Consider the following 27,312-nt stretch of genomic DNA (forward strand, 5'->3'; position numbering starts at 1 on the left):
TTTGCATCACAGATTCACCCTGAAGTGAGAACCCTGAGCTTATGTAACTGCGTGAAAGACGAGCTGCTCCTCCGCAGGGACGCTCAGGTGGAAACAGGAGCCTGAGCGTTCTCTGGGGAAGCATCGGGCGAGGTGGAATTTGCACCGTGCTGGGAGACGAGGAGGAGGAGGAGGAAGGGAAGGATGGGCGCTGCGTGGCAGGATCAGGAAGGCGCAGGGCTCTCCCTCCGCGCCGCTGCCCCGCGATCTCCGGGCGTGTCCCCGGGACTCCGGACCCGCCACCGCGGGCACTGAACTCCCGGCACCGCCGGAGCTCCCCGGCCGTGTCACAGCCCCGCCGGCCCTGGGCAGCGTGCTCTGCTCTCACCGTGCTCACCAGCAGTGGAAAATATCTCCGGACATCTCCGTTTCCTGCTGCTGGGAGGAGGCGATGAAGCGAGTCGAGAAGTTCTGGTTTCTCTTTCTCCTGATGGATTTTTTAATTTGGTTCCACACTACAGAGACAATTTCTGTGACGGCCTCTGTCAGTTTATTCTACTACAACAGCACCAGCAACAGGACTGTGTTTGAGCGCTGTGAATGTGGCCAGTACGGCTTTAATTCTCCTCTCCTCGGTGCCCAGGGGGTGGTGGGCATTCCGCTATCTGCTGACCCTTATGCCTGTGACAAAAATACTGACTTCAGTGTCACCGAGGCACCGTGGATTGCCCTGATTGAAAGGGGCAATTGCACTTTTGCTGAAAAAATCCAGGCGGCAACCAGAAGAGGTGCAATAGCAGCCGTGATCTACAATTCACAGGGCAAAGGCAACAACACCCTCCTGATGGCTCATCCAGGTGAGTGAAAGGGTGCAGGCACCCCATCGTTTCTTTCTCTCAAGTTTGTGCTTCAGGGCAGCACAGCCAGGCTCTGAGGAGCCCGGGGTGTCTGTGGGCGATTGTTGTTCCAATCAAGAGATTCAATTAGAAAAGTAACGTGTTATGCAACTTGAGTCTTGACTCCAGTGCTTAGTCAGCAAGACCCTGCTGTATGTTCTGTGCTTGGTACAGTGCAGGCAAAGGGCTGAGTGTCTGAAGTTAGTCCTGCTTTTCACCTGTACAAGTTGCAAATTAATTAAGACTGTGGTGCAGAGCAACTCTTAGTGTTTGTTTTGAAGACACCAGTGTATTTTTCGAGGTGAGAGGACACGAGTGAACCTACAGGTATCTGCAGAATAGGTGTGTGCTTTGCAGATTGCCAGACAGATTTTTTCTTTTCCCCTGGATTTTCCAAATTGTGAGAGCCAGGAAGTTCCCAGTGTGAGATATGTGGCTTCAAATAGGTACAACTGGCAGGTGGGTTTTAAAACACATCAGCCCTGCTGGGGATTCCCAGGCTGAGCCACTCCTTGCTGAGCAGGCCGGGCTGCACAGGGACTGCTGGCCCCTGCAGCTGGTTCCCTGCCAAACCGAGCAGGGCTTGAGCTTCTCCTCAATCAACACCCTTCCTTCCATCACCAATCCTTCTCAGGGCTGCTCTCAATCTGTTCTTCACCAGGCCCGTGTTTGTGCTTTTTATCACACAATGTACTGTAATGCACACATGTATAAGAGACTGTGGCTGAGCCCTGTGCTCACAATCCCCAGATCTGTAGGAAATTTTGTATTCTGAGAGGGGTCCAACCTTTGACTCTGGTCCAGTTTTGTCTGGGTGAAAATGCTAGAGCTGAACATCCCTAAAGTTTTGTAGGCATTTGAGTCTGAGTAGATTGACTGCTGTTGATTGTATAAAGCTTGGCTGTATTTTCAGAGGTGTGTTGAGTTTTTCCCTGCCCCTACATGGAACAGGTTTCACACAAAACCCCATTTCTCTGATTGCTTATGGATTTACTTCTCATTATAGCTGGAGCTATTACTGTTGAAATAAGTTGTCTGCTTAGATGTGGAATGGGAAAACGAAGGTTTGTTTAGGTTACAAAAGTGTTCACTTAGTAAGCAATATTGATATTGAGCAAATTGAGATAAAATGAGCTTTATCTGCTCTTCATTACTTGCTCTGCACACTGTTGTTGCAGCAGCACAACCAAACCAGTCTCCCTGTGACTGAGCTGCTGCAGCTGCTCTGCTGGGGGGTGGATGCTGCTGGAGGGGCTGGGTTTGTGTTTCTGGCCTCAGCCTGTAGTTGCCACAGGTGATGGATGCCGAGATTTTTGGCCTGTTGAGACTGTGGAATTGATTTTGGCTCTAAAGCAGGCTGGGTTTCCGTGCTCAGGCGCTGTTTCTCCTGTACCCTGCTCACTGACCAGCTCAGACACCCGCAGAGCACAAGACTTCTGTAGGTGACTTTTCAGCAGTAAAATGCCGCTTCTAATGCAAGTAGCTGAAGGTCTTTAAAGGTTGTTTTCCAGTTTGCACAGGCTGATGGCAGAGCTCCCAGGAGGTCCGCTCCCGGAGGGGTTCCCCTTGCGGTGCCGGTGTGGCGGTGCGCGATCCCGCGCGGTGCTGCGGTGCGGTGCGCTGTGATGGTGCCGGTGCGGTGTGCGCGGTGCGGTGTGTGCGCGGCTGGCGGTGCCGGTGCGGTGTGCACGGTGCGGTGTGCACGGCTGGCGGTGCGGTGTGCGCGGTGCGGTGTGCACGGGTGGCGGTGCCGGGGTGGCGGTGCCGGTGCGGTGTGCACGGCTGGCGGTGCGGTGTGCACGGTGCGGTGTGCACGGCTGGCGGTGCCGGTGCGGTGTGCACGGCTGGCGGTGCCGGTGCGGTGTGCGCGGTGCGGTGTGCACGGCTGGCGGTGCGGTGCGCACGGCTGGCGGTGCGGTGTGCGCGGTGCGGTGTGCACGGCTGGCGGTGCCGGTGCGGTGAGCACGGCTGGCGGTGCCGGGGGCGGGCCGCGGCGGGGGCGGCCCCGCTCCTCCCCCGGGCGGCGCGGCGGCGCCTTTAGGCGGGTCGGCGGCCGGGCCGGGCCGAGCTGTGATGCCGTCGAGGGCCGCGCTGCTGGCGCTGGCCGCGTTGCTCGGCGCCGTCCCGCCGCTCGGTCCCCGCGGGGCGGCGGCGGCGGCGATAGCGGCGTGGACGGCCTGGCTGAACGTGTCGTGGGAGAGCGGAGCCGACCGCAACCGGAGCGGCTGGGAGGCGGCGGAGAGCGGCTGGGAGGCGGGCGAGGGCGGCCTGTACGGGCTGGACTCCCCGCTGCAGCCGGCCGAGGGGCTGCTGGTGCTGCCCGACAGCCCCGACGCCTTCAACGCCTGCGACGCGCTGACCAACTTCAGCGGGGCCCCCGCGGGCTCCCGGGGCTGGCTCGCCCTGATCCAGCGCGGCGGCGGCTGCTCCTTCGCCGACAAGATCCGCCTGGCCGCGCAGCGCGGCGCCGCCGCCGCCGTCATCTACAACTACCGCGGCACCGGCAACGAGGTGCTGCCCATGTCCCACCACGGTGAGCGCCGGGGGCGGCGGGACCGGCCCCTTCCCTCCCTCCCTCCCTCCTGTCGGGGTGCGGGGACAGGGGACAGGCCCCCGCGGTCCCGGGGCTGTCAGCCGGGAGTGTCGCTGCCTCTCCCGCAGCACAGGAGGTTCTGCCCGGACTGGCCGGTGCTGTTTCGGCCGCTGATGGTGTTGTTTTTTTCTCGGATTAATGAGTAACCGTGTCCGAAATGTGCGGCCGCTGCCGGGGCCGGGGGCGGTGGGCGCTCGGGGTGCGGGAATCGCCACCTCCGCCTGGTTTGTGTTTCTGGCCTCAGCCTGTAGTCGCCACAGGTGATGGATGCCGAGGTTTTTGGCCTGTTGAGACTGTGGAATTGATTTGGGCACTAAAGCAGGCTGGGTTTCCGTGCTCAGGCGCTGTTTCTCCTGTGCCCTGCTCACTGACCAGCTCAGACACCCGCAGAGCACAAGACTTTCTGTAGGTGACTTTTCAGCAGTAAAATGCCGCTTCTAATGCAAGTAGCTGAAGGTCTTTAAAGGTTGTTTTCCAGTTTGCACAGGCTGATGGCAGAGCTCCTCTTCTCTTGCTACAGAAAGTCTCCTACTTGTGGAAGGTTTTCCTGACTTGTCTGTCTTTCAAATGGAGAATGAGATTTGGCTGGTTTAGGCTGATGTTACCTGAGGAACAGACCTGAAAGCTGTGTAAATGCCTTGTGGTGACAGTCCAGGCAGGTGCCCTGTGTGTGACAGGGTGAGTGGCTTTGGTGGCTCTGTCCAGCTGTGGGACAGACATGGAGCCTCCTGGGTGTGTTGGAGCTCTGTGAAGTGACACTGCTTTGGGAAGCCCCATCTTCTGAGAGAAACTGAACAATGAAAATGAATACTGAGTGGTTTGAGAAATAATTATATCCCTGCAGCAACCCTCTTAGAAGGGGTGGAGAGGATTTCTGTTAGCAGTGGAGGCAAGTGTTCTGGTGAGACAAGGAAACAGTAGCTGCCTCTGGAGGTTTGCTGTCTTAGTGAGCTTGCAATCTTAAGGAGCTGTAGGACTGTTGGTACTCTGCTTTAAGAATTCAAAACACATAGTCTGGAAAGGCTCTGGCCTTGCTGAGGCAAGGCTTTCTTATGTAATCAAATAAGCAGCTGACAAATGCTATTGAGATCTGGCTATTGCTGGGCGAGTTCCTCCTGCTGAACTGACAGAGCCTCCCTGCCCTGAGCCCTGTTCCCTGTGCCTGCCTTGTCCTGCAGCTCTTGCAGAGCTCCCCTGGCACTGCTGGCCTGGGTAGGTCACTGCTGAACCTGTTCTGAGGGGCAGGACCATGTGCTCCTGCCCCTCCTCCAGCCTGGCTGCTGGATTTACAGCATCTTAACCTTGCTGGGAGCTGCCTCTGGGAATGAGCCGTGGGCTCCTGGCAGGGTTTGCTCCAAGAGGAGCTCCCTCCTTTCCTGTGCTGTCCTTATGCTTCCTGCTGAGGCATTTACATCAGAGTGGCTCTAGCTGTCCTGATTATCCTGCATGATGGGATGGATACTCCAGGGCATGTTGAAACTTCCCAGCTGAACTGCAGACAAACAGGACAGGGACTCCTTGGAGAAGACAGCTTCTGTCAAACCACTTATTCAATCTGCCCAACTCCTCCTTGCCATGTCATAGCACAATTACTAAGCTAAGCTTGGGCTAAGCTTGTTGCTGCTGTTGCTTTTATTGCTTGTCCTTGTTTTAGTCCCTCACTTTCCTTTCCTGTTCCACCCTCTTTCTTTTTCTCTGGACTTGAGTTCTTTTTCCTATCATTGCATCTGTTTGCCAGTCCCTGTTCTTGGCTCTTCCCACAGTCATGCTCCTCCTGCTCACGGGGCTTTGAGGACACTGTCCCCAGAGTGACCACTGCCTATGCTCGGGCCACCCCTGCCTTGTGGCCCTGCTGGGGCTCTCTGGTCAAATTGGACAAACCTTGCAGGCTTTGAACACAGCATGGCCAAGATGGGTCAAGCCACAAGTCATCAGCCTCACTGGGTTTGCCAGGTGCAGGATATTCCCTGTGCAGAGCTGATGAGCTCAGCCTACAGCACTGCCCCTCAAACCCAGGAGGGAAGAGCTGGTCATGCTGCCCTGTGCTGGGCTGTGCTTTGGGGTGGCTCCCCTCTGCTGGCCTCACTGCTGGCACTGGGTGCTGTGGCTGTCCTGGGGCCAGTGGGGAAGGTGGCTGTGCTCCTTAGAGAGTGGCCTTTGTGCAGAGCTCCTGCCATGGCTGTGATGGCTGTAGCTGTGCTGGTCATGACTTTGCAGTCTGGGTTTCCTGTTTGGCTTCATTTCTGCTCTGACTGGGGCCATGTGAAACCAAACAAGGTCAAACACTTCCTCCAAGCTGAGGCAGTGGGAAGTAGCCAGGAGATGGCTTTGCTGGGGTGAAGGGGAATTGAGCAGCAGCACTGAGCACTCTCACCTGTGGGACAATGGAGCTGTCACCTGCCTGGCAGAGAAGGAAGATTTCTGTGGGTGGGCTCTGATGAAGTGTATGCCACAATACACTTTTCTTCAAAGAACCTTGGTAGTTCTTTGATAGAACTTTGAAATTTGGTAGAACTTTGAGGAACAGCACAAAGTTACTAACAGAAGCTTATCTAAAATTGTAGTATGCCTTTTTCTGGGGAGTTCAAACTTGGCTTTTGAAGCAACTTTCTTGTTTAGAGACTTAAATGGACCTGTATTTGTAGCAGTGTTTGTCCTAGTCATCCTGCTTACAGAGACTTTTTTTTTCTTATAATCATAATGTTTAGTCTGCTGAATTCTTTATTGCATCAGTGCTCCATATAACCTTTTGGTGTGCTAAAAAAAATGAAACAACAAAAACAACCCAACAAAAGCAAGCCACTCTGGCAGTTAATACAACAGAATGCAGTGAGTAACCAAATCAGATGTGATCAAATCCTCCCTAATCATCTTCAACATGTAGAATGTCAAGAATTTAATGGAGTCCAAAGTAAAATTTGCTTTGTGGTTTACAAGCACAAACCCATATCAATTAGCAAACTTGAGTTTTAACTGTGCACATTTTAAGATGGTACCACTCTGTGTCAGGCTGAGCAGGGTTTCAAAGTACAGTTCTGTGTGCTCATAATTGCACCTCTCTGTAATCTCTATTGACCTCCTGAAAAAGGCATTTGATTGGAGAGAACCAGCAGCATGGGGGGAAAAAGTGCAGGGCAAGAGTTGGTTTGTGCTAAAGGTGGACCTTGCCTTAAGGTAGAACCAGGCTGTGAGGTGGCTTTGGCTTGAGGGCATGGTGGTGCCATGGGAGGCATTCTTTGGTGTTCAGTATTTCCTTGCAGCTGGTGAAGGAAGATTCTTTGCAGGTCAAAAAGCAGCTGTGATAATTTTCTTTCTTGTGGTGTAACTCTAGACTGGAGAAGCACATCCCCTGATCTGCAGACAGCTTATTCTGGGGGAACACAGCTAAATGATTCTGGCTCAAGCAGTAGCAGCGTGTCCCAGGCTAGCAAGGTCTGGTTCAAGTGTAAACTTGCATCAGTGGGTGAAAGAGAAAGGAAAGGTTCAATATGTAGCACTTCTACTTAACTTATTCTGCAGGAATTTCACAGAGATGAAGCCTTACCTCCATATGCTTAGAGAAAACAGAGCATGGCAGAGGTGTCTGGATGTGCTCCAGTGCTTTTTGTGAGGTATGATCTTCAGAAACAAGCTAAAACTTTTCCAAGGTATTAAAAGGCTGATGTGACCTGTAAAACCATTAAAGATTGAGTCAGAATTGCAATCCCAAGGCAGGCTGTGCTGAGACTTTGTAAGCTTGTGTAAACAAATGGTGCAGCTCTCTTGGCAGTGAGGGAAGACTTGTGCTGAGGACATGTGAGGAGAGGAATGAGGATGGAGGATCTAATTAATGACACTTCCTCTCTCATGTTCCTTGGCCACGCCAAACGAGCCTCTGCAGATCATTTGGCCTTTCCTACAGTTCCTTTTTGTGAAGGACCCTGCATGCACCTCCTGTGCCTGGATAGTGTTTGCAGTCTGTAGTGCTTGGGGTTTGTAGCTCTTTGCATCCAGAACAGCTTTTTGATGTGTATGTGCTGCAACTTTGTCTTTATGCACTCAAACTCAGTTTGGTTCTCCTGGCTGCCTGGTTTAGAGTAAATCAGTGTCACAGCTGTAGTGGCTTTCAGATAAGCAGCTGCAGTACCTGGGTCTGGCTGGTGACCCTGATCTCCCACTGTCAGGGGATGCTGGGCTGTGACAGTGCCTGGGGCTGCCTCCAGCACAGCAGGCTGTGAGCAAGCAGGAGGGGCACTGAGAAACTGGATGAGACTGTCTGGTGCTACTGACAGCTTCTGATCCCTGCCCTTGCTCTTTATGATATAATTTAGGTATCTCTGTGCTATGGAAAATGTAGGGTCAGCATCATCCCTTGGATAGCCTGGAATAGTCTGTGAAGTGCCCTTGCACTTTGGGTTTACTGGGCTGCTGAAGTGTGAAAGGATGAATTATAGTCCCAAGTGACAGCTGTGGTAGCAGAGGCTTCATTGTGAGGGACACCATGTCACTAAAACAATGACAGAGCTTGTTTGCCTCCAGCCCTGAGTGTGCTGGTGAGCACACAGCAGCAGGGTCAGCACAGTCCCCCACTGTGCCCACTGTGAGCTGTCATCTTTTCACAGACAGATGCTTTCTGCCTGAGACTCTGCCCACTTTACATCATTTCACCACTGGCTTTCTCAAACTTGCTTGTTCCCAGGGAACACTTGGCTGCCACCAGCATGTGCTGAGCTCATTCTCATCCAGAGAGGGTGAGCAATGTATTTACTGCAGCAAAACTGCTGAAAACTGTTGAGTAAACTCACCAAAGAATTCTCATCAGGAATTTTGCTTGCTGTTTCTCCAGGAGGTTTTAGTTGCTGTTTGCCATTCAGGGAGGGCTGGAGAGCTGGGCAGAGAGGAACATAATGAAGTTCAGCTGCACCTGGGGAGGGATAACCCCAGCCAGCCCTACAGGCTGGGACTGATCTGTTGAAAAGCAGCTCTGTGGAGAAAGCCCCACACACCCTGGTGGACTCCTGTCCATGACCAGCAGCGTGTTCTTGTGGCCAGGAAGGCCAGTGGGAGGCTGGGGTGCTTTAGGAAGAGGTAAGGGAGATGATTCTGCCCCTCTGCTTTGCCCTGGTGGGGCCTCGTCTGGAGCTGTGTGCAGCTCTGGGCTCCTTGGATCAACACAGACATGGAACACTGCAGTGAGCCCAGAGAAGCCTGTGAGGATGGTGAGGGACTGGAGAATCTGTCACACAACCAGAGGATGTGGAATACTGCAGTGAGCCCAGAGAAGCCTGCGAGGATGGTGAGGGACTGGGGCATCTGTCACACAACCAGAGGAGGGAGCTGACCCTGTTCAGGTGAGAAAAATGATTGAAGTCCTCATCAGGGCACACAAATGTGCTGAGGATGGATGTCAGGAGGATGGGACCAGGCTCTGTTCAGGGGTGCCCACAGCAGGACAAGGGACAGTGGGCACAAACTGAAACACAGAAAGTTCCATCTGAATAGGAGGAGAAAGTTCCTTTGTGTGAGGGTGACTGAGCACTGGAACAGGGTGCCCAGAGAGGTTGTGGAGTCTCCCTCACTGGAGATACCCAAAACCTGTCTGGATGTGATCTGGGTGAACCTGCTTTAGCAGGGGGGCTGGACCGGGTGATCTCCAGAGGCACCTTCCCAGCCCTGGCATCCCATGGTTTGGTGTGAATACTTGCCCCTGTGTGCTGAGAGGCTTGTGTGTTCAGGAGGAAGAGATCAGACCATGTGCCATATGTCAAGTAAAGCAAGCTGAAAGTAGATTTAATTAAGCTTAGGTAATAGTGTGAGGAAAAAAGCACTTCAGTCAAACAGTTTAGATCCTAAGGGACTGTAGCTTTAAATAATTGCAAAATAACCTGAATGTGAATTTTTTTTTTTATCTTGGTGCCAGGTGATGCTTGGGGTGGAGAACATGCAAGCAGGGGGAGAAGGAGCGAGCCTACTGACTCAGTTTATCCAGGCTTATATTGCTGCTGAACTCTGAGTTCAACCACCCTCCCCCTTGCACAGGGGAGAGCTTATCTCAGGGCAATGGAGGCGTTTCCTCTGACAGTGTCTGCGATGGAGGCTGATTGTGGGGATGGGCACATTCCTGCTCAGGTTTTGCCTTGTGCTGTGGATGACAGCAATCAACACTTTATTTTTTAACCTCACTGTACCGTGGATGAGAGCAGAGCTGGCCTGCAGTGCCTGGTTTCACTGAGGACAGGGAGAGCCCTCAGACTGGGGGGTGCTGCTGAAATTTGATGGCTTTTATGTGCGGAGCTGGCCTGTCATCTGAGGTGAATTACGTAACAGGTAATACCAGCTCAGTCTGTGTACACTCTTAGTTTATTTTTCCTCCTACTGTAACAGATAACAGCAAGCTTGTACCAGCCTGTTTGATAACCAACAGAAATCCCGTTTCTTGCTCCTCAAGTACAGCGAGATAAGCAATGTTCAAGACATTATGTTACTTTTTTTCTATACATGAAAGATAGGCTATCAGGTACCTGAGGAGCCAGGTGTGATAAACTGGTATGAAGTGGTTGGAGTGTGAACTGCAGTGTCTTTTGTGTTAAAGAACAGGAGGCAGCTTGATCTCCTAATGCCTTTTTTGCTGATGGTGGGGTTGGGGGGGTGCCAGGGGAATCCCTCTGGCTCCTTTGACTAAAGCATAAGGCACAACTATCACTGATCTGTGCTGCCAGCACCATATCTTAGAGATAAAAACAGTGATCCAGGCACCAAGGCTAGAGTTGAAGGCTCTTGGAACAGCCTTCAGTTGGCATTTCTGCTGTGGTTAAGGTCAACCTGTCTGTTCTCTGAGAATTCAAACTCCAAAGTCTGCACTTTCCTATTTATTTTTTTTTAAGTCTATGAAACATTCAAAATCAGAAGTAATTTTTGAGTGAGGGCAGAGGAAGTGACTTGGAGTTCTTGAGTTGGCTTTGGTCAGTGGGTTTGTTTGGCCTTGAGATCTCTATCTTGCCTTGATGTGTTTTAATGCATTAATAGATGGTGATTTTATAGTGAGAAGTCAGCATTTTTAAGGCACAGATTAGGTACTATTGCATTCTAAATATTGTGGGGCAAGTGTTCTCCAGGCCCTACAGCTTGCTTGGTTCAGGATAGACTTATCTGTAGCGCACAAAAATGTAGCCCTGGATGACAACAATCACCTTAAATGAATGTGAGAAGGCAGGTGTGTACTATGCAAAAGTTAATGCTCCCTGCTCTATGCCCCCCTTGCACATCTTATTTCTCTGCTGAATTGTCAAAGCTGTAACTTCATGTTTAGGGGCAGAAAGTGAACTGGCAGAACAAGTGAAGTCTTTGCAGGGCACATTTTTGTACAGGTATTGATACTGCTATAAATAGATGCAACTGTGCTCTACATCCAAGTCAAACTGATCCAGAGGGGTGAAACTTTGATCTCGGTCATGCAATCTCCTTGTGGGCCCAGTGTGCTGTGCCCCAGCTCTTCCCTGCCCCAACAAACCCTTGGAGTTCCTGTGCTTCATCCTTTCCTTTAGGTTTTGACCAGCTGCTGCCTTACAATTTGGGAGGTGCCCAAAGAGGCAGGTTGTGTTTTGCTAAAGAGTTGAGTAACTTTCCCTCTCCATTTTCACAGAAAATGGGAAAGAGGCTGGGAAATGTTTAACTGAACAAGTCTTGCTTCTGTTTAGCAATGAGCTCATTATCAGCTAAACAGGCAGTAGATTAATTTCACCTTCTAGTGTCCCTTAAAAACCATTTCAGAAGCTTCAGTTGAACCACAAAAGCTGACACCTGGACAAAGAACTTGGGTTTCTCTGAGGTTTTTGCTGTGTGCAACTAACTGACTTCCCTCTGTTTTGCTGGAGTCTGTGGTGGGGAAAAAAGCTGAGAGCAGCTGCTGTGCCTGAGATCCCTCTGCAGGTGTCCCCTCAAATACATCCTTTCCTGCATGATGATGTCCTGTCAGGAGCCTCTGTCTGGGCTGGTGGCTTCAAGGCCACCATTACATATTTCAGTGCCTGCCATACGGGGACCCAGGTAGCAGCTCAGGAGATGTTGGGTGGGGATGATCCTCTTTTTTCTTACAGAAACACAAAAGCTGTCACAAACATGTGCTGGTGGAAATGGCCACTCACTTCTGCCCTCCTCGTGCCAAAGCCACCAGCTTTGTGCTCGTCTAAAGCAGAGCTGAAACTGCAACAGAAATCTCTGAGAAGAGTCAGTGAGGATTAAAGCTGTCATGTGATCACATCCTTGTGAACTGTGCAGTCTGAAACTTAAATGGAATGTGTTTCTTTCTTTAAGGATAATTAAACCTTGTTCACAATGGATGGCTTAGTAGCTGTGATGGTTTTGCAGGCTGATGGTGACATTTCATTAATAGGAATTAAGGCTATGCTGTGTCTTGTGTTGTGCATAACCACAAGGTAGATTTACTGTGAGACAAACAGAAATATAGATGAATAGGGTAGAGCAACCTTTTCTGCTTTTTTTGGCAGCCTTTTTGTTTTCTCATTGTTGCAGCCTGTTCTTCCACACTTTCTTCTATGCTTATTAAAGCAAGTCTCAGCTTCTGACTTCTTTGCTTGCTGCTAACACCTGACTCCAGCTCATTTTATATATCATGTATAACCCCTAGCTCATCCTGAAGAGTAGTTGCAGTTTGGGGACTGTTTTATTTTCTCTTCTCTGTGTGATGTTGTTGTCTTTACAAGGAGCTTTCTGAATAAAAGATGAGTTTTGTCCCACTGAGGAAAGCTGCTTGCTGTGTTGGATCAGAAGCATTATGTGAACAAGCTGGAAAACTAATAAACACTTTCTCTAATGACAGCCTTTGTGGTTTAACACTAGTTCTAGGGATTTTTTTTGGTAGCTGAGAATTGAATAACTTTCAGCAAAGGGAAATAACTTGAGTAACTCAGACGGAAAAACAATTGGTGTTACCATTAAAGAGTGTTTGGCCGGGGGGGTTAGCTAAAAATAGCATTTTGTAACAGGCTTTATTCTTCCCCATGCAATGTCTACTATGAATGTTGTACAGTTGATGCTTTAATGCACTTGATGCTTTAATGAGACTTCTGATTAGCTGGTCTCAAAACTGCTTTTCTTGTATTTAGTTAAGAGAGAGAGCAGTGATAATTTACTCATCACCCTTTCTCCCCTTTAATTTTATTTTTTTTTCCTCTTGAGAGCCTCTCTGTTATATTGAGACTTTCTAATGTTTCTACAAATGATATCAAGTGTCCTCAAGCCCTTGCATGTCACTGAAAGGAAACCAGCTTGCTCTTGTCTGTGCTTGGTGACTGCAGTTGCTTGAAACTTCTTCCTACCATAAACACCTTTGTTCCTTTGACTTGTTGTGATGTTCAACTAAGCCAATAAACCTGTTTTAACCTGTTGTTAAAATCAAGATAGCATTTGGCATCTTGCCCCCGACTGTTTAAAAGTGGGGCACACCTCCCTTCATATTTGCTTCCCTCTGAATCTGCAGTAGAAGCTCACAAAACCACTTAGAATTCACAATGCAGTTTCCCTCAATCATTTCTTTATTGCTGCTGAAAATACAGAAGTGGAGGATGATCTGTCTTTGATTGCTCAGTGTCTGGGGAAGTACTCAAAAGTACTGTCAAATTTAGAAAAGAGGTGTTAAGAAGCAGCAGTGGAGCATTGGATCCATTACAGGAAGCAATACCTATACAGATATCACAATCCCCAGCGACCTAACTCTGCAGATGATTTATTTTTAACTTCTTGTAGTTCAAAGGCATGCCAAAGTGTTGTGTCTAAAATAGGAGAGTCTGTGTCCTGTGTAGGAGTGAGGAATGCTGTGGAAAGGCATGAATTCTAAACATGGTTCATTCACCTATGCTGCTCTCAGGTAATGGGACATACTTCCAGCTGGATAAACATGTAGTGTGACACTTGTTCCATCAGTTCATATTGAGTCTATAAATGCCATTTAGAAACTTCCCACCCCCATTTCTTCAGCATTTGAAGCAGGATATCCAAGACAATGCCTGTGATACAGCACCTGGGAACTGAGCGTGGCTTCCCCTTCTTTTGCAGGTGCTGAAAAGATTGTTGCAATTATGATTGGCAACCTGAAAGGGATGGAAATCCTGCACAGGATCCAGAGCGGCATGAAGGTCACCATGGTCATCGAAGTGGGCAAAAAGCGCAGCCTGTCCATGAATATCTTCACCATCCTCTTCATCTCTGTGTCATTCTTCATCGTGGCAGCAGCAACTGTGGGCTGCTACGTCTCTTACTCTGCTCGGAGGCTCATTCTGGCAAGGGCCCAGTCCAGGGAGCAGGTGAGTTTTATGTGGTATTTTTATACCCCCATCCCTCTGTGGTGTGGATCCTGAGGTGTTTGTAAGTTTTGGTTAAGTACCAAAATGACTGAATTTGTTTGTTTGATCTTTAAAATGCTAAGAGATATATCTTTGCTTAAAGCTTAAGCTTAGCTGTTTTTTTTTTGTGTTGGGGCTTTTATAGTCCTTAATGTAATTCATGTTTCACATTTGCTTGAAAAACTTCACAAAATGCTTTGACATTACAAGCTCGAGTATCCTGGTAGACTATTCAACATAAAGCTTCTTCTGCAACCTTTCTCCATCCCCTGGAGGAGTGTTCTGCTGTACTTGCCAAAATCAGTGTTAAAGGTGACTTTGCCATTGATGCATTTAATGAGAAGCAATTAAACTGGTGCCCGTGCAAAACTTAAAATATTGTTTCAAGTGAATTATTAACAGTGCAGCCAGTTGGGTCCTGTCTAATATGCTTGGCCTGACATTATATGTGTAGACGAGATACTGTATGAGGGAGTACATTCTTAAAAAGTTCAGTTTTCAGTTAATAACAAGTAGTGAGTGGTGACAGTTCTGGCCATGTATGAGAAGTTCTTATATTGCTGCATTCCTGCTCTGTTGATGTTGCCATGTTTGCTGCTCAGACTTTGGGGGGCCTCAGTAAACAGCTGTATCTGGCTGCTGCTCTGTGGCTTCAGTCTCAAACCTTGACAAGGGCAACATCATTTCAAAGTTAGCTATAAGTGACAAACAGGAACATATACTGATGTCTTCAGCAGAACTTCACAAACTTCCAAGAAAACCTCAATAGTTCTTGTTTCTGAACAAATCTGCATGTTTGCATCCCTCACCTTTGCATTGTATGTGTCTCTTCCTTGATAGCTGTCAGCTATTAAACTCTTAAAATATGTACATGGATACTCTCATCTTAGGGCACAAAAACAATGCTAATACAAAAATAGCTCGTTTTGTGCCAGGATTATTTGGCAGGGTCCCAGGGGGATGTAAAAATGAACTTTTTTTGCTGCTTCAGCACAAGGAATCTTATGTAGATTGAATGGCCAGTACTTGCAAGAGTGTTGGGTGTCAGCAGCAGACCTCCTCCCACTTGTCCTTCTGCACTTGGGCCACCAGTACTGCACTTGGAAAAGTTTCATGTAACTGAGCTAAAATGCCCAAGGAGATGGAATGCTGGAAAGCCAACAGTGCAGAGCTCCTGCGTGCAGCGGTGGGATTGGGAAGAGGCTTTTGGGTCAGCTGCAAGGCTTGGGTCTAGCTCTCACCACGAGGTGGGTGTTGTGTTATGTCTGACACTGCCAGAGCTGCCTGAAGTGGAGTGGGTAGGGACAGGACAGCCCCGTTCTTTGAGTCAGTGGAACAGCACCAGTCTGTGACCTTTAAATAGGGGTTGGCTCCTGGGCTGAATTCCAGACACTGCAGGAACAGCTGGACAGCAATAGTTGCCAGGCAAGCTGTAAAGCAGTGCAAGCAGAGGAGTAGTTCAGGGTATATTGGTGCTGACTGGTAAAGAATCTCTCTCACCTTTCACCAGAATGTTTGTGACAGAAAGGTGTCCTAAAGTGAGTATAACATAAAACAGTTAATTGTTGAACTCAATGTTCAGTCTTCTGTACTAAGTCAGCCTGAAGGTTTCTGTTTGTTTTGGCTGGGTCTAATATGATCAAGGTATTACCTTGCATCCTCTCAAATTAGAAAACCATTACAATTCCTGTGCTTTGTGAAAAGGTTAGGTATAACCAAAGCAGGTGTAAGTTCCATCTTGGTTTGTCATCCAGTCAGTAACCACATCAGTATGTCCCAAAATTCTGTTTCACATTGTCTCCAAATAGAATGGTCATGCTTACTTGGCTTGTTTTGGTAAAATCTGGGTTTTAAAAGTGTTGCCTGCTTGCAGTCGGCGCCTGGGTGAGTACTGGTGAGGGAGCAGGAAATGTCTGTGTCTGACCAGGACTGCTTTGTGCTCTGTCACAGCGGCGCCTGAGGGCCAGGGCCAAGAAGGCCATTGAAGAGATGCAGCTGCGCACCCTGAAGGAGGGGGACAAGGTAGGACTGACCCTGGGGCCTCCCCTGCACTACAGCACAGCCTTTGCCTGGAACCCAGGCGTTCCCTGGCACTGAGCAGGATGCACAAGTCTCTCTGAGCCTGTAACTCTTGGTGGCAGAGACCAGGTCCTTTTCCAGGCCTCAAGATTTATATTCATATAAATCAGTTTTATTTTGTCAGCTGCTTCCTTGTAGTCTTGCTGATGTGAGAGGACCTGATTTGCTGGCATGGATGCTTAAACATAAACTAGACTCTAATCAGCTTCCCTGGCTCTTCTTGTAACTAAAACTGGAGGTAGCAGTTTCTAAACCTCTACACTAGTGCCTCCAGTAATCCAATAACAGTTTCAGCTGGAATTCTAAACCATGGGTTTAAACTTTCAATGCTTCTTTTGAAGTGTCAGCTTGACTGTGAGTAATCCACGAAGTGTGTTTATATAGGATTATATTTGGGAGCATCATAAGGGACTCTAGCTAGAACCCTTTGTCTGCAGTAAATCTGGCTGGGGTTCAGAGGGAGCTTTCAAAGTGTGTTAAAGCTGTAAATTCATTTCACTGTTTTAGGAAACTGGCCCAGATGGAGATTCCTGTGTCGTGTGCTTTGAGCAGTACAAGCCCAATGATGTGATGCGTGTTCTGACTTGCAAGTAAGTTGTCTTCCAAACTGCCCCTTTATCCAAACTTCTGCCATGTTTGTTAACAAACTTTCATCAAGTTGGTGGGCAGTGAGAATTCTTGAATATCTATCAAAACAATACTTGGAACAACAGAACACACATTTGTAGTGTGCCCCAATGGCCTGTGTTCATCACTTCCCCTGTGGGTGGATTGACACACGTAACTTGGCAGACCACAGTGATCCTCAATGGGATGCCAGGACTTTTCGAGGATTTTTTCCTTTGCTGCTATGTAAGAATGTTACCACTAACTTGCAGGTAATTGGCAAAATGTTGCCCTTTAACTTACGATTTACTAAGAGGGTTGGGTTTCTGCTAATTTGTTAAATCACACTGGCTTTTGTAGTTTAGGAGAAAGCATTTCTATTCTTGTGTACATCCTCTGCAACAGAGACCAAAATAGAGCTATAGCAGTTTATTTTTCTGGAATTCTCTCCTATTGTATCTCACTGCTGTGGAAGGCCAGTAGTGAAGCATTAAGGCTTTGATGTGATTGCTCCTAAGGTGAGCAATAAAGCTGCCTCAGGGCATAAGGAAACTTGTTCTGTGGGATTTCCCCCATGCCTGCTGACGGGAACTGCTCTGCCCAAGCTTCTAAAATCGGGGTTGTCACATGAACTGCCCAACTTGTGCAAAGAAAAGGTGTCATAACCCTTAGGGAGGGTTACAAAAAGCACTTGGAATCATTTTGATGTGGGAAAATGAAGTTTTGAAGAATAGAAAAATGAGTAGGTGCTGTTGTGTGCTGAGCAGTTCTGCCAAACACTGGCAAACCTCAGCTGGAGTTACCTGTGCACCAGTTTTCAGTTTTGCAAAAGCTTTCTCTGCTCCCAAGCAGCAGGACCTCTAAAGCTATTTTAGTAGTACAAAGTTGGTCTGCCAAGGTGTTATCAACCAACTCCCTTGATCCAATGCTTAATACTTTAAAAAAAACCACCCAAAGTGAATAACCTTTCAGGCATACATGTTAATGATTTTCCAGTTGTCCTGTCATGTTTATGCTCATGGGTAATTTTGTTTAGTAATAGACTAAGTACCACCAGTACAGAAACTTGTAGACAGGCTCCAGACACTTTGCCTGACAGGAGACCTGACTTCTCATTATTTCCCTATAAACCCTGCTAATCTTGGTATGACCCTGCAAACAAAGCATGACTTATTTGGGTAAGAGTGGAGTAACAGCTGTATATAAGGAACATTGTGTTCCTTATAAAGTATATTGTGTTCTTTTTAAAGTGTAAAGAACATTGTGTTCTTTATACACAAATTTGCTGCATTTGCTATGAGACTGCTTTCATGTACATTTGAGATGTTTTGTTCCTCTGTGACCCAAATGTAGCTCTCAGAGGCACACTAGCTTAAAATGACTACATGGACTTGATAATCTTCATGAGTGGTGATATCTGCCAGTATCAACCATATTAAATTCTCCCTCACATGAGTTATAAATGGATATTTACTGCAAGAACACGCTTGATTTTGGTGGTTGACCTCAACACTGAGACCCTACTTGTTGAAAGCATTTAACTGTGTCTATGAAAGAACCAATCAAAGGATTGTTCCTGTGAGTCACATTGGTGGTATCTGAGTTCCTGGGGTGTGAGTGTTTGCTGAGGACATTCTTGTCCAGAGAGTCAAACTGAAAGCAGTTACAGTTGCAGAGGTTCACAAGTCCAGTGTCAAGTTCATGGACTTAAAATAGGCATCAGGGAAGTTTCAGGTTTTATTCTAAACATGACTTTGGTGCAGCTGGAAGGAAGTGCCAGTTATGTGAGCTGAATTGGAGAATCCTTGGATCCTACTGGAGTGTGGGCTGCTCAGCACTGGATGTGATCTCTGCACTTAGCTCATAAAAGGGTTGATTAATACTGAGCAGTGCTTGTTTGCCTTGCTGTTTCTATTCAGGCTGAGGGAACAGACAGATTACAGGATTCCAAGTCATCCTCCTAAATCTGTGGCCTAATTTAAACCCATTGTGGCATTGAGTGTCTTAATAGAAGCACACATTTGCATCTGTGATGGCTGAGCTATATTTACTTTGAGTGTACAGCCTGCCAACTATCCACTTGGAATACACAGTGACTGCACAGACACAGTGAATGGGTGGGAGTACAGTTTAACTTGAGGACATAACTCTGAGATGCTTTGCCTATGCAATTACAGCAGAAACAAATGCTATTTAGTCATCTGCGTGACAGAAGTTAACCCTAAAGCTAAAGCTGAGATGTCAATAATTGTATCATTTAAATTATCAGCTGGGAATGCATTGTACACAGTTTTGGAAAATCAGCTTTGGACTGTTTAGGTGTAGCAAAAATGATAATGCTGAATTCTAGCAAATTGTATCAGGGTGCTAATAAGCACAAACCAGCTAAAGGCTGAAACATCAACTCTCCATAACTTTCAGCTGAAACTTGTGGCAAAATAAGGTCATCCGTTCTAGAAGGAACAAATTCTTGGTGTTACAAAAGGGTCCTTCATAGCTGGCACATGAGCAGTGTCCCTGGTATGAACCCTAACCTGTTGGCTGCCTTCTTCCACCAGCCATGTCTTCCACAAGACCTGTATTGACCCCTGGCTTCTGGAGCACGGGACGTGTCCTCTGTGCAAATGTGACATCCTCAAAGTCTTGGGTGTTGAGGTAAGCCAGCAGCCTGTCCTGGTGGCAGCTGCCAGTCACAGTGTCACACTGGTGTCCTGACCACCCCTGGAGCTTTTTCATGCTGCCTCTAGAGTGCAGGTGATAAGCACAGGTGTTGCCATGTCGGCCAGATGCTGTAGGAATAATTCCCTTTTAGGGAAGCCTGCAGCTGACCTGGTGTGAGTTGGTATCACCTCAAGGCTTGGGCAGAATGTCAGCCAAAGCTGACTCATGTCTGATGGAAGAATCACTCTCAGCTCTTATGCTCACTAAAGGTGTTTCTCAAACCTTCAGGCATACTTTGACAACTCATACTGGCCTTGAAACCAGCTCCTCTTCAGTTGCTCAGTGCTTGAAGCCTTTGAAAAGTGAATGTGTCAGCATGTAAGGCATTTCTGGAACTGCATGATTTCCTAGGATACATCAGGAGTCTCTGATGTGCTCTTTAATTGCTCATTGTTGCAAGTGCCAGAGGAAGATGCTGTTGCCAGTGCCTGATGCTGCCTGGACCAGCTAAAATGTAAGCCAGAGTGTGCCTGGGGGAGGCAGATCTGCACTGAGTGGAAGGAAGACTCTTGTCCTGATTCTGGGCAAACAATGCAGAAGCTGTGTCTGAACTTCCCACTCAATTAGGCAGTAACTGGTTTTCACCTCCGATGCTGGAGGTTAACAGCTGAGCTTTTATTCCATTTCATGTTTTTCCCTCTGCCTAAAAGTGCTACAGACTCAGTCCTTGCAGGCATTGTTCTCCCAGAAAGATGCACTCTCCTGCCAAGTTGTAATTTAACCATTTTCTTTTTTTTTTTTTTCCCCACAAAGATGGATGTAGAACCACGGTCTGAGCCTGTGCAAGCCACAGGATCCAGTGGCCAGAGACCTCTGTCCACTGTCACTATAGTTAATGAAGAGGACAATCTCAGTGAAACAGCATCATCTGGATATGATTCTGTCCAGGGACCAGATGAATCTGCTCAGGAGGCACATGCACCATCAGAAAGTATGTCTGCTGTTTCATCTGCCTTGCTAGATCATTTGTATTTGGCTGCTTAGGCTGGGAATTAGGGGGAGTTGCCTTCATAGCATCTCACAGGGCTCGAATACTTTGTTTTTCAGGGTTATCTTACTCCTCCCTTTTGTTTTAGCTCTTAGCTCTGACACTTGGTCTTTGTTCTCGAATGAAACACCACCTTAATGTGAATTAAAAGCCAAAGTCTATGAAAGAATAGTTCAAAGTCAGAGGCTTACTATTTCAAGAGCAAAGAGGTTTTTCCAAAGATGTCCTTTATCCCTTTGTCTCTTTGGACATTTTATTTGGATGAGTGAGTGTTGCTTTGCTACTAGATCTGTCTGCTTTAAGGAGTTACTTACAGAAAGCTTTGGGGGAGTCAATCTTGCAGTAGCTTGGATGGTGCAAGATAGAGAAGACAGACCCTTCAATTGAATTTCAGATTTGCCAGGTGTGAGTCATCCTTGAACACTTCAGAGTGTGTTAATTTGGAAAGAATATCAGATTTTCCAAATACTTTATCTTTTTGAACAAGAGCAAACAAATTGAAACTGTCTCTTTAGCGCTCAGCTTCACCAGCATATACTGAGTTGCAGTTGGCTTTAAAAATGAAAAGGTTGTAGGTAAACAAATGAAAGTAACTATCCCCTGAAATGTGCATGGCCTTAGGAAGGAGATACCCTATTTCCCATGGGAAACCTAACTGATGGGAAAATTTGGGATTTGCTGCTTGTCTCCCGCAGGACACATTGCTACAGCAAGTGGCAGGTGTTGGGAGGGCCCTGTTGAAGCACCCCAGTAGAGAAGAGGGCACTTCCTATGAGCTAAATCTCAGAAGTTGAAATTGCATCTCTCTAAGCAACTCCAGGCTAGCTGGGTTAGTTACATGGGTCATTCTGGTGTGTTCTCACTTGGAGTGGGAAGGACACACAGGGACATCAGCCAGACAAGGTCAGTCTGTAGGGAGAAGGCTGATTTCCTCTCCAAATCAGCACAGCCCCCCTCAGTTTATCCTGAGCCTGGTCTCTGGGAGTTGCTCTTGATGCCTGCCTTCAGCAGCCTAAAGATGCAAGACCTGCTAATATCCTCCTGGTTGGATTTTGTAGCCTTCTGTGGCTTTGGCACACAGCTTCAGCTTGCTCAGCACTACTGAGTTGAGCAGGCTTCTCCAGAAAGGACAGGCAGTGGCAAAAATGGGCTCCCAAACTAAAAAAAAAAAAAAGGAGCATGGCCTTGGATTTCCATCTCTGCAGGAAAAGTGCAGTTGAGCTTCCACAAATCAAGTTTGTTTGGTTTGCTTTGAGGTGGTAAACCTTGGCTGTGGCACTTTTTAACTTGTCTTGACTTGGTTTCCTTCTGTACAGGTGACAACATGCATCCTGTCAGTGATGAACCCCAGCCCTCCACTGAGACTGTCCTTTCACAGGGTGACAACCCGGGTTTTGAGGGAGATGAAACACAAGTTTCTGAAGGCAGGATTGTTTGTGAAGTCACCCTCTAAGGACATCCCCAGCCACATGGTGCAAGCCTTCTGCAAGGAGCTGCCTACTGCCATTCCACAGAAACCAAAAGCTGCAAGACTGTTGCAGAAAATACTGCATTGGCAATATTCAGATAAATAGACTTGTCCAAATCATAATTGTATGGTTTGCCTTTCTTAAAACTGTATTTCCCACAGGAGTCTTAACACTCTCCAGATAAAGCTGTCTTAAATATAAAGAAAACCAGCAGATTTTAACTCAAACAAAAATTCCATCTTCAGCAAAGCTTCTCTACCGTGTTTGAGTTAAGTGAGAAGATTTTTTTTTACATCATAGTTGTCTCCACTGGGAATTATTTTGAGTTGGGTTTTTTTGTTGTTTATTATTTTCATTCAAGTGGATTTTCATTGTAAACAAATTTATTTTGATCTGTTCTAATGCTTATTTATGAGAAGTTTTGTTTGAAGCAACATGGTATTTAATGTTTCCATGCACTAATTTGATAGGAGGAAGTACAAACTAATGCTTGTCAAACTGGATTTTGTCCACAGTGTCTTTGGTTCTCTAGTAACCGACTGATTCTCTACCTCTCAACTCCAACCTGCCAACCACACATTCCTAAAAGGGGAAGAAAAGGGAGCTGCAAGCTGACAGGCCAAATCTGACTTACTGTAAAGGGAACAACTGCAGGAACTTTTCAAACCTCGTTCATGTTAGTCTGGAAGATCCTCAAGTGATTTGAGGAGCTCTCACCATCTCAAGCACCAGCAATATGCCCGAGTCCTGGCCATGTGGGAGTCTGGGATGACTTCAAGATAGATTCTTACCAAAGGATCTGCTATGGTTTGTTCAGAGATGATCCAGCCTCTGAGAAATGCTGGACTGTTGTTGATTGTCTTGCTCACAAGCTGCAGGGAGAGCCGATGTCCTGTGAGTGTCACAGAGCTGGAGAAGCTGTCTGTCCTCTGTGTGGAGTTGAGATGGCCTCAAGTAGGAACACTGGGTGCCTCAGTAGTAAGTGATTTGGCCTTGTCCAGTGAAAGTAACTAAGGACATCTTATAAATGCACTTTATTTTTTTACCTCTGCATCTTTGACTGGTTTCTATTGTTTAGTAGGATTTTGTCTTAGAGCCTCCAATAAATAACTTAATCTTGGGGGAGGAAAGCAATGCGTTTTCTTAGCTTCGTAGTGCAAAAGAAATGGTTGTAAATATTTCATAATTTGTATTGAATTTGAATATGAAAATGTAAATGTAAATAAAACTCTATTTTTGATGATCCTGACTGACACAAAATATTACCAGCTCTCATGGAAGCAGATGCTGAATTTGCCCAGTCCCACAACCTTGAAACATATCCTTCTTTTGGGAGGCCAAAAAGAAGCAGCGTTTGCTCAAAGTAATTGTAATTAGGAGTGCTAATTATGTGCAGGATGCTACTGTTTCATGGATTGAGATTGTGTTGAGATGCTGTAACCTAGTAGCTGTACTCCATGTTAAAGAAAATCCAAGCACCTGAGGATGTGTTCAGTGAGCTGCTGAATTGTGCTTGTCGGCACAGACCAGACTGGCTGCATCTCACCTTTCCTTTGTCAGGTTGCTCAGCATCCCTTCCTTACTCCAAAGTCTATGTTTGCTTTGAGGAAAAAAACATTTTAAAAAGTTATTACTTGTCCTTTGTTCTGTTCTCTGCTGTGATTTACAGTAAAAGCTTGTTGCTCTCTTGGCTGGTTTGGGAGCAGTAAAGTCTTGTAAATTTTTATAGCTCAGTTCCAAGTCTAGTCTAGAAAATATCAGTTGGTTCTGAACTCCAGTTTTACAGCTGACTATAATCAGACTCCACTCTGAAGCTGTCATTTGCTGTGATTGCCTTTTTATTCTACCTCTGAAGTGCAGAGCAGTGAAAGGAACAGCCAAGCAGTAAATATGCAGCCCCTGATCACTTCATTCCATTTCCATATGACAAAGCTGGTATCAATTTATTGTGGTGTGTAAGCTCCAGTTTAGTAGTATCTTATGACTCATATGACAGTTTTGTGTTCAATAGGAGCAAAATTTGATGTTCAAGAGAAAAAAAGAAGAGATTCAGATCAACACATCGAAAGGCATTTTTTTGTGTTGCTTTGTTTGTAGAATTCAAGCTTTACATTTACTGCCTTTTAAGAGCAACAAACTTGCTTTTTCCCCAGTACTGGTATTTCTAAGGGTGATGTGAATGCACAGCCCTTTCTCAAGGAATACACTAGTGGAGAACTCAGGGAGAGGGAGATGCAGAAGCTCCCACTGATGAACCTGTACTGCTGTGGGATCAGATGATGTGTATGTGATCTCTCCAGGCAGGGGCTTGCTCAAGGCACTTATGCTAATTTTCAGAGAGAGATTTATTTCAGAAGGAAATTTTCAGAGGGATTCCTACATCAAATGTGACCCACTGCTAAAGGAACACATTCAGGTTAAGTACCTGAGCAACACTGGAATTACTGCTAGGCAGAACTTCATGGTTCCCCAGTTTTGCAGCTTAACTTGCAAGTCTCCCATGTTCTTACCTGTGCAGATTTGTTTGTAACTAGTAGCTATGCAAGGGATTTGGTTTAAAAATGAATGTGTAAATTTCATGAACACCATCTTGATACTAAATGTGGGTCTATCGCTGTCAGATTGCCTTAAAGAAACATCAAAGATCCACTCTAACTTTTTTTGTATTTCCAAGTTTCCATGGGTAGCAGCTGTCCTTACCAGCCCTACTTAGGGGACTGTGCAGCAAAATGTTCACTTGTTTTTGGTGATGCCACGGGCTAGAATGTCTCTGGGTGATGTGTATGTGTGTGTATGTGTGTGCACTGTGCCATGACAGACTCTCTCCTCTAAGCAAGAAGCCAGCAGGAACGTGCCAGGGGCTAGAGTTGTTCCTGAAAAGCAATAAAAACCTGTTATTGTGCAATAGTTTTGGGGTTTTCCATAGATAATGTGTAAGATAATGGAAATGAGCCCACATGTGGTACAGTTGCTAAAATGTCTGCCTGTTGACTCTGTTAATATTCTCGCTGAGTCACACAGACGTGTCAATTGTTCTGTCTCCAAAGAGCAAACTGAACAGGCTCTGGCATCACATCCAAGGGTTTACTCACTTCCCTCAGAGAAAGGGAAGGAGTTTATCCCTCTCTCTCAGGAATGCTCTGATTTAAACACTTCAGTCAAACACTTGTGTGCTCTCAAAGGGGGACTGGGAAAGTTTTTTAACCCTGCAGGAGAGGAAGCCTTGTTGCCTGGTGCTGGATTACTGTGCTCTCTTGTAAATCAGCCTTTACAACAGCAGGGCTTCATTTAAATTTCAAATCAAAATAATACCAGTTTCTCATCTTGAGGAAAATTTTCAGGTGTCCCTATAGAAATATAGTTTCAGATGGGAATTTTGTTTAAAGGGAAAAGCAAGACTTGTGATGAGGGCTGCAAACATATAAATGCAGTTTGTGTCATAAGAGCAGTTGGACTCTTGCCATAAAATTGAGAGAGACAGTCCATCTCAGTCTTCAGAGGGAAAATTCTGCACTTCTCAAGTGACCTAGCACTTGGACATAATAAATAAAGACATCTTCCTTGCCTGTATGATTTATTGTCATTTCTTTCCATGTGTACCACACCAGCACAGGAGGTAGCCCTGCCTTTTCACTCAAGTTTAGACTGGTGCCTTTTCTGTGCAGATGAGAATGGGGCTCCTCTCCTGCAGGAAGGAAAGATCTGCTCTCTGGAAGAGATCAAAGAAAATCTACTGGCTTCAGCAAATAATTTTGGTTTCAAGAGAAAATTGAAATCAAATTGCAGCATTCATGCCGTGTGAACTAAAAATTATGTAATACTCCTAGAGTAACTCTGCACTGGTTGTTCAACTGTTGGTTATACAGAGTAAAGCCAACATTTATTTATATAGCTATTTATTTATGTAATCTTGGCATGGTTGTTTGAGGGGAGTAATTTACAGTTTCTAGGATAAGTCTTGAATAGGTGAAATAAAAATTCTGCAGCAGTAAAGGGATCTGTGTTGCTGTAGAATGCATTGATTACACTGTAGCACGATTGTGCACTGATTAAGAAGGTTTTCAAGTGGCTATAAATAAATTCCTCCATGCCCACAGAGGAGCGCTCTTTGCATCTGAACAGTATTTGATTAAGAACCCAGTGCCTGAGGGAAATGGAAAAGAAAAAGACATTCAAGACCTTGAAACATGGAGAGAAATACAAAACAGACATTTTCCAAGCAGCAGCATTTTACTGTTAAATATTTATCCACTTAACAAAGTTTGAATGTTCCATAAGCAAGTAACACGGTGTCCTAACATGTCCAGTGTGTGTGTGAGTCACCAAACCAGGCAAGCTCTGGGTAGGAAATGCCAAGGGCATCTCTCCTTAAAATCAGCATCAGAATTAGAAGATCTGTGTTAGGTCCTTAATTTCTTGTATCCAGGGGCTTGTCTAATTGGGGAAAATTAAATGGTAAACACTCTCTCTGGGAATGCTCTTAGAGGAGCAGGATCCATGCAGGAAGCACTCAATCAGCTCAGCTGGTAAATCCCCAGCAATGTCTGTTACTTGTGGTTTCAGTATAGAAAACTGAAGCCTCAAGAAGAGCTGTGTGCCAGGGTATCAGGGGCTCTCGTTAATGTTTGATCTGTGTTAGTTACCACAGGCTGGTTAATGGCTTTTATTTTATTTTTTTTTCCTTTCTAGTAAAGCTAGCCCACCAGAAAGTTGTTGCTCCCTCTTCTGTTATAAAAACAAGAATTGTATTCGTTAAATCTGTATTCAGCCCCCAAAGTACAGCTCTTCAATTCTACAGCTTCTACTGCTGTGGTGCAATGAGTGATGGTAAGAAAAGGAAAAAAAAGTCTTATGCCAGTGCAATTCAGCCAGTTTTGAAGCTTCCTGTGAGTTAAATGTGATTGCACACTTGGGTTTGCTTTCACACTGGTGCTTTGGGTAGGTGGTTGCTTATGCAGCTGGAAGTGGATGGGCATTGCCAAATAATTTCTGTGACTGCTTGGCAAAACCACGCTGTGCCTGTGCTCACAAACACACCAGTGCTAGCGGCAGCATTTTTGGTAGTGAAGTGCTATTGAAAAGCATGAAGGAAGGCAGGATAAAGCAAAAGTGCCAAGGCTGCGATCTACAGTTAGTGCATAATATGCATAATTTTTTTTAGAAGGAGCTCAAAGTAGAGGCTAAGTTTAAACAACTGCTGAATTTTTTTGTACGACACACAATCAATAAAGCATTATCCTTGAAAATCTTAGGAAGGTCAATTATATTGGAAATAGAGTGCTAAGGAAAGTGCACAGAAGTTTCTGGGAAACAGGAAGACTTACCCCCGTTGTAGTGAGCGACAGATCGTGTTAGAACAGGAGTGAATCTTGTAGGAGGTGGGAAAAGATGGTAACTAAGGGAAATCCTGAGCACCAGAGCCTGGAGCAGAGGAGGCAGGGGGGTGTCCAGCCCTCTGAAGTTTTGTTTGTGCTCTCTGCCAGCCTGAGGGAGTCTCTGCGCCCCAACCCCCCGCAGGGCCGGGCAAACACACCTGCTCGCCGCCTCTGGGGGCCTTTGTCTGTCCTGGGGGCTGAAAATGGAGCCAGGCGTGGCCAGAGCCGAACACGGGTCCTGTGCCGTGGGCAGAGCGGCCACAGCA

The 27,312-nt window shown here is 46.5% G+C and overlaps 1 protein-coding gene across 2 annotated transcripts; it reads left to right on the plus strand.

The window, feature by feature from the left end:
• Positions 1 to 399: 399 nt before the first annotated feature.
• On the plus strand, positions 400 to 22,914 carry RNF128 (ring finger protein 128; the record flags this gene model as incomplete). Of its 2 annotated transcripts, none has more annotated exons than XM_083876509.1 (7): positions 400 to 836; positions 13,522 to 13,769; positions 15,759 to 15,830; positions 16,395 to 16,477; positions 19,052 to 19,148; positions 19,968 to 20,145; positions 21,519 to 22,914. In XM_083876509.1, the coding sequence occupies 7 exons, from the start codon at positions 431 to 433 to the stop codon at positions 21,653 to 21,655; spliced, it is 1,221 nt and encodes a 406-aa protein (XP_083732635.1). In that variant the 3' UTR covers positions 21,656 to 22,914. The 2 variants fall into 2 exon arrangements, with proteins under 2 accessions (XP_083732635.1, XP_083732634.1); XM_083876508.1 differs by lacking the exon at positions 400 to 836 and adding an exon at positions 2,949 to 3,408.
• Positions 22,915 to 27,312: the final 4,398 nt, after the last annotated feature.

The sequence above is a fragment of the Zosterops lateralis genome (assembly GCF_965231275.1).
Source record: "Zosterops lateralis genome assembly, chromosome: 21".
In the NCBI taxonomy this organism is placed as follows: domain Eukaryota; kingdom Metazoa; phylum Chordata; class Aves; order Passeriformes; family Zosteropidae; genus Zosterops; species Zosterops lateralis.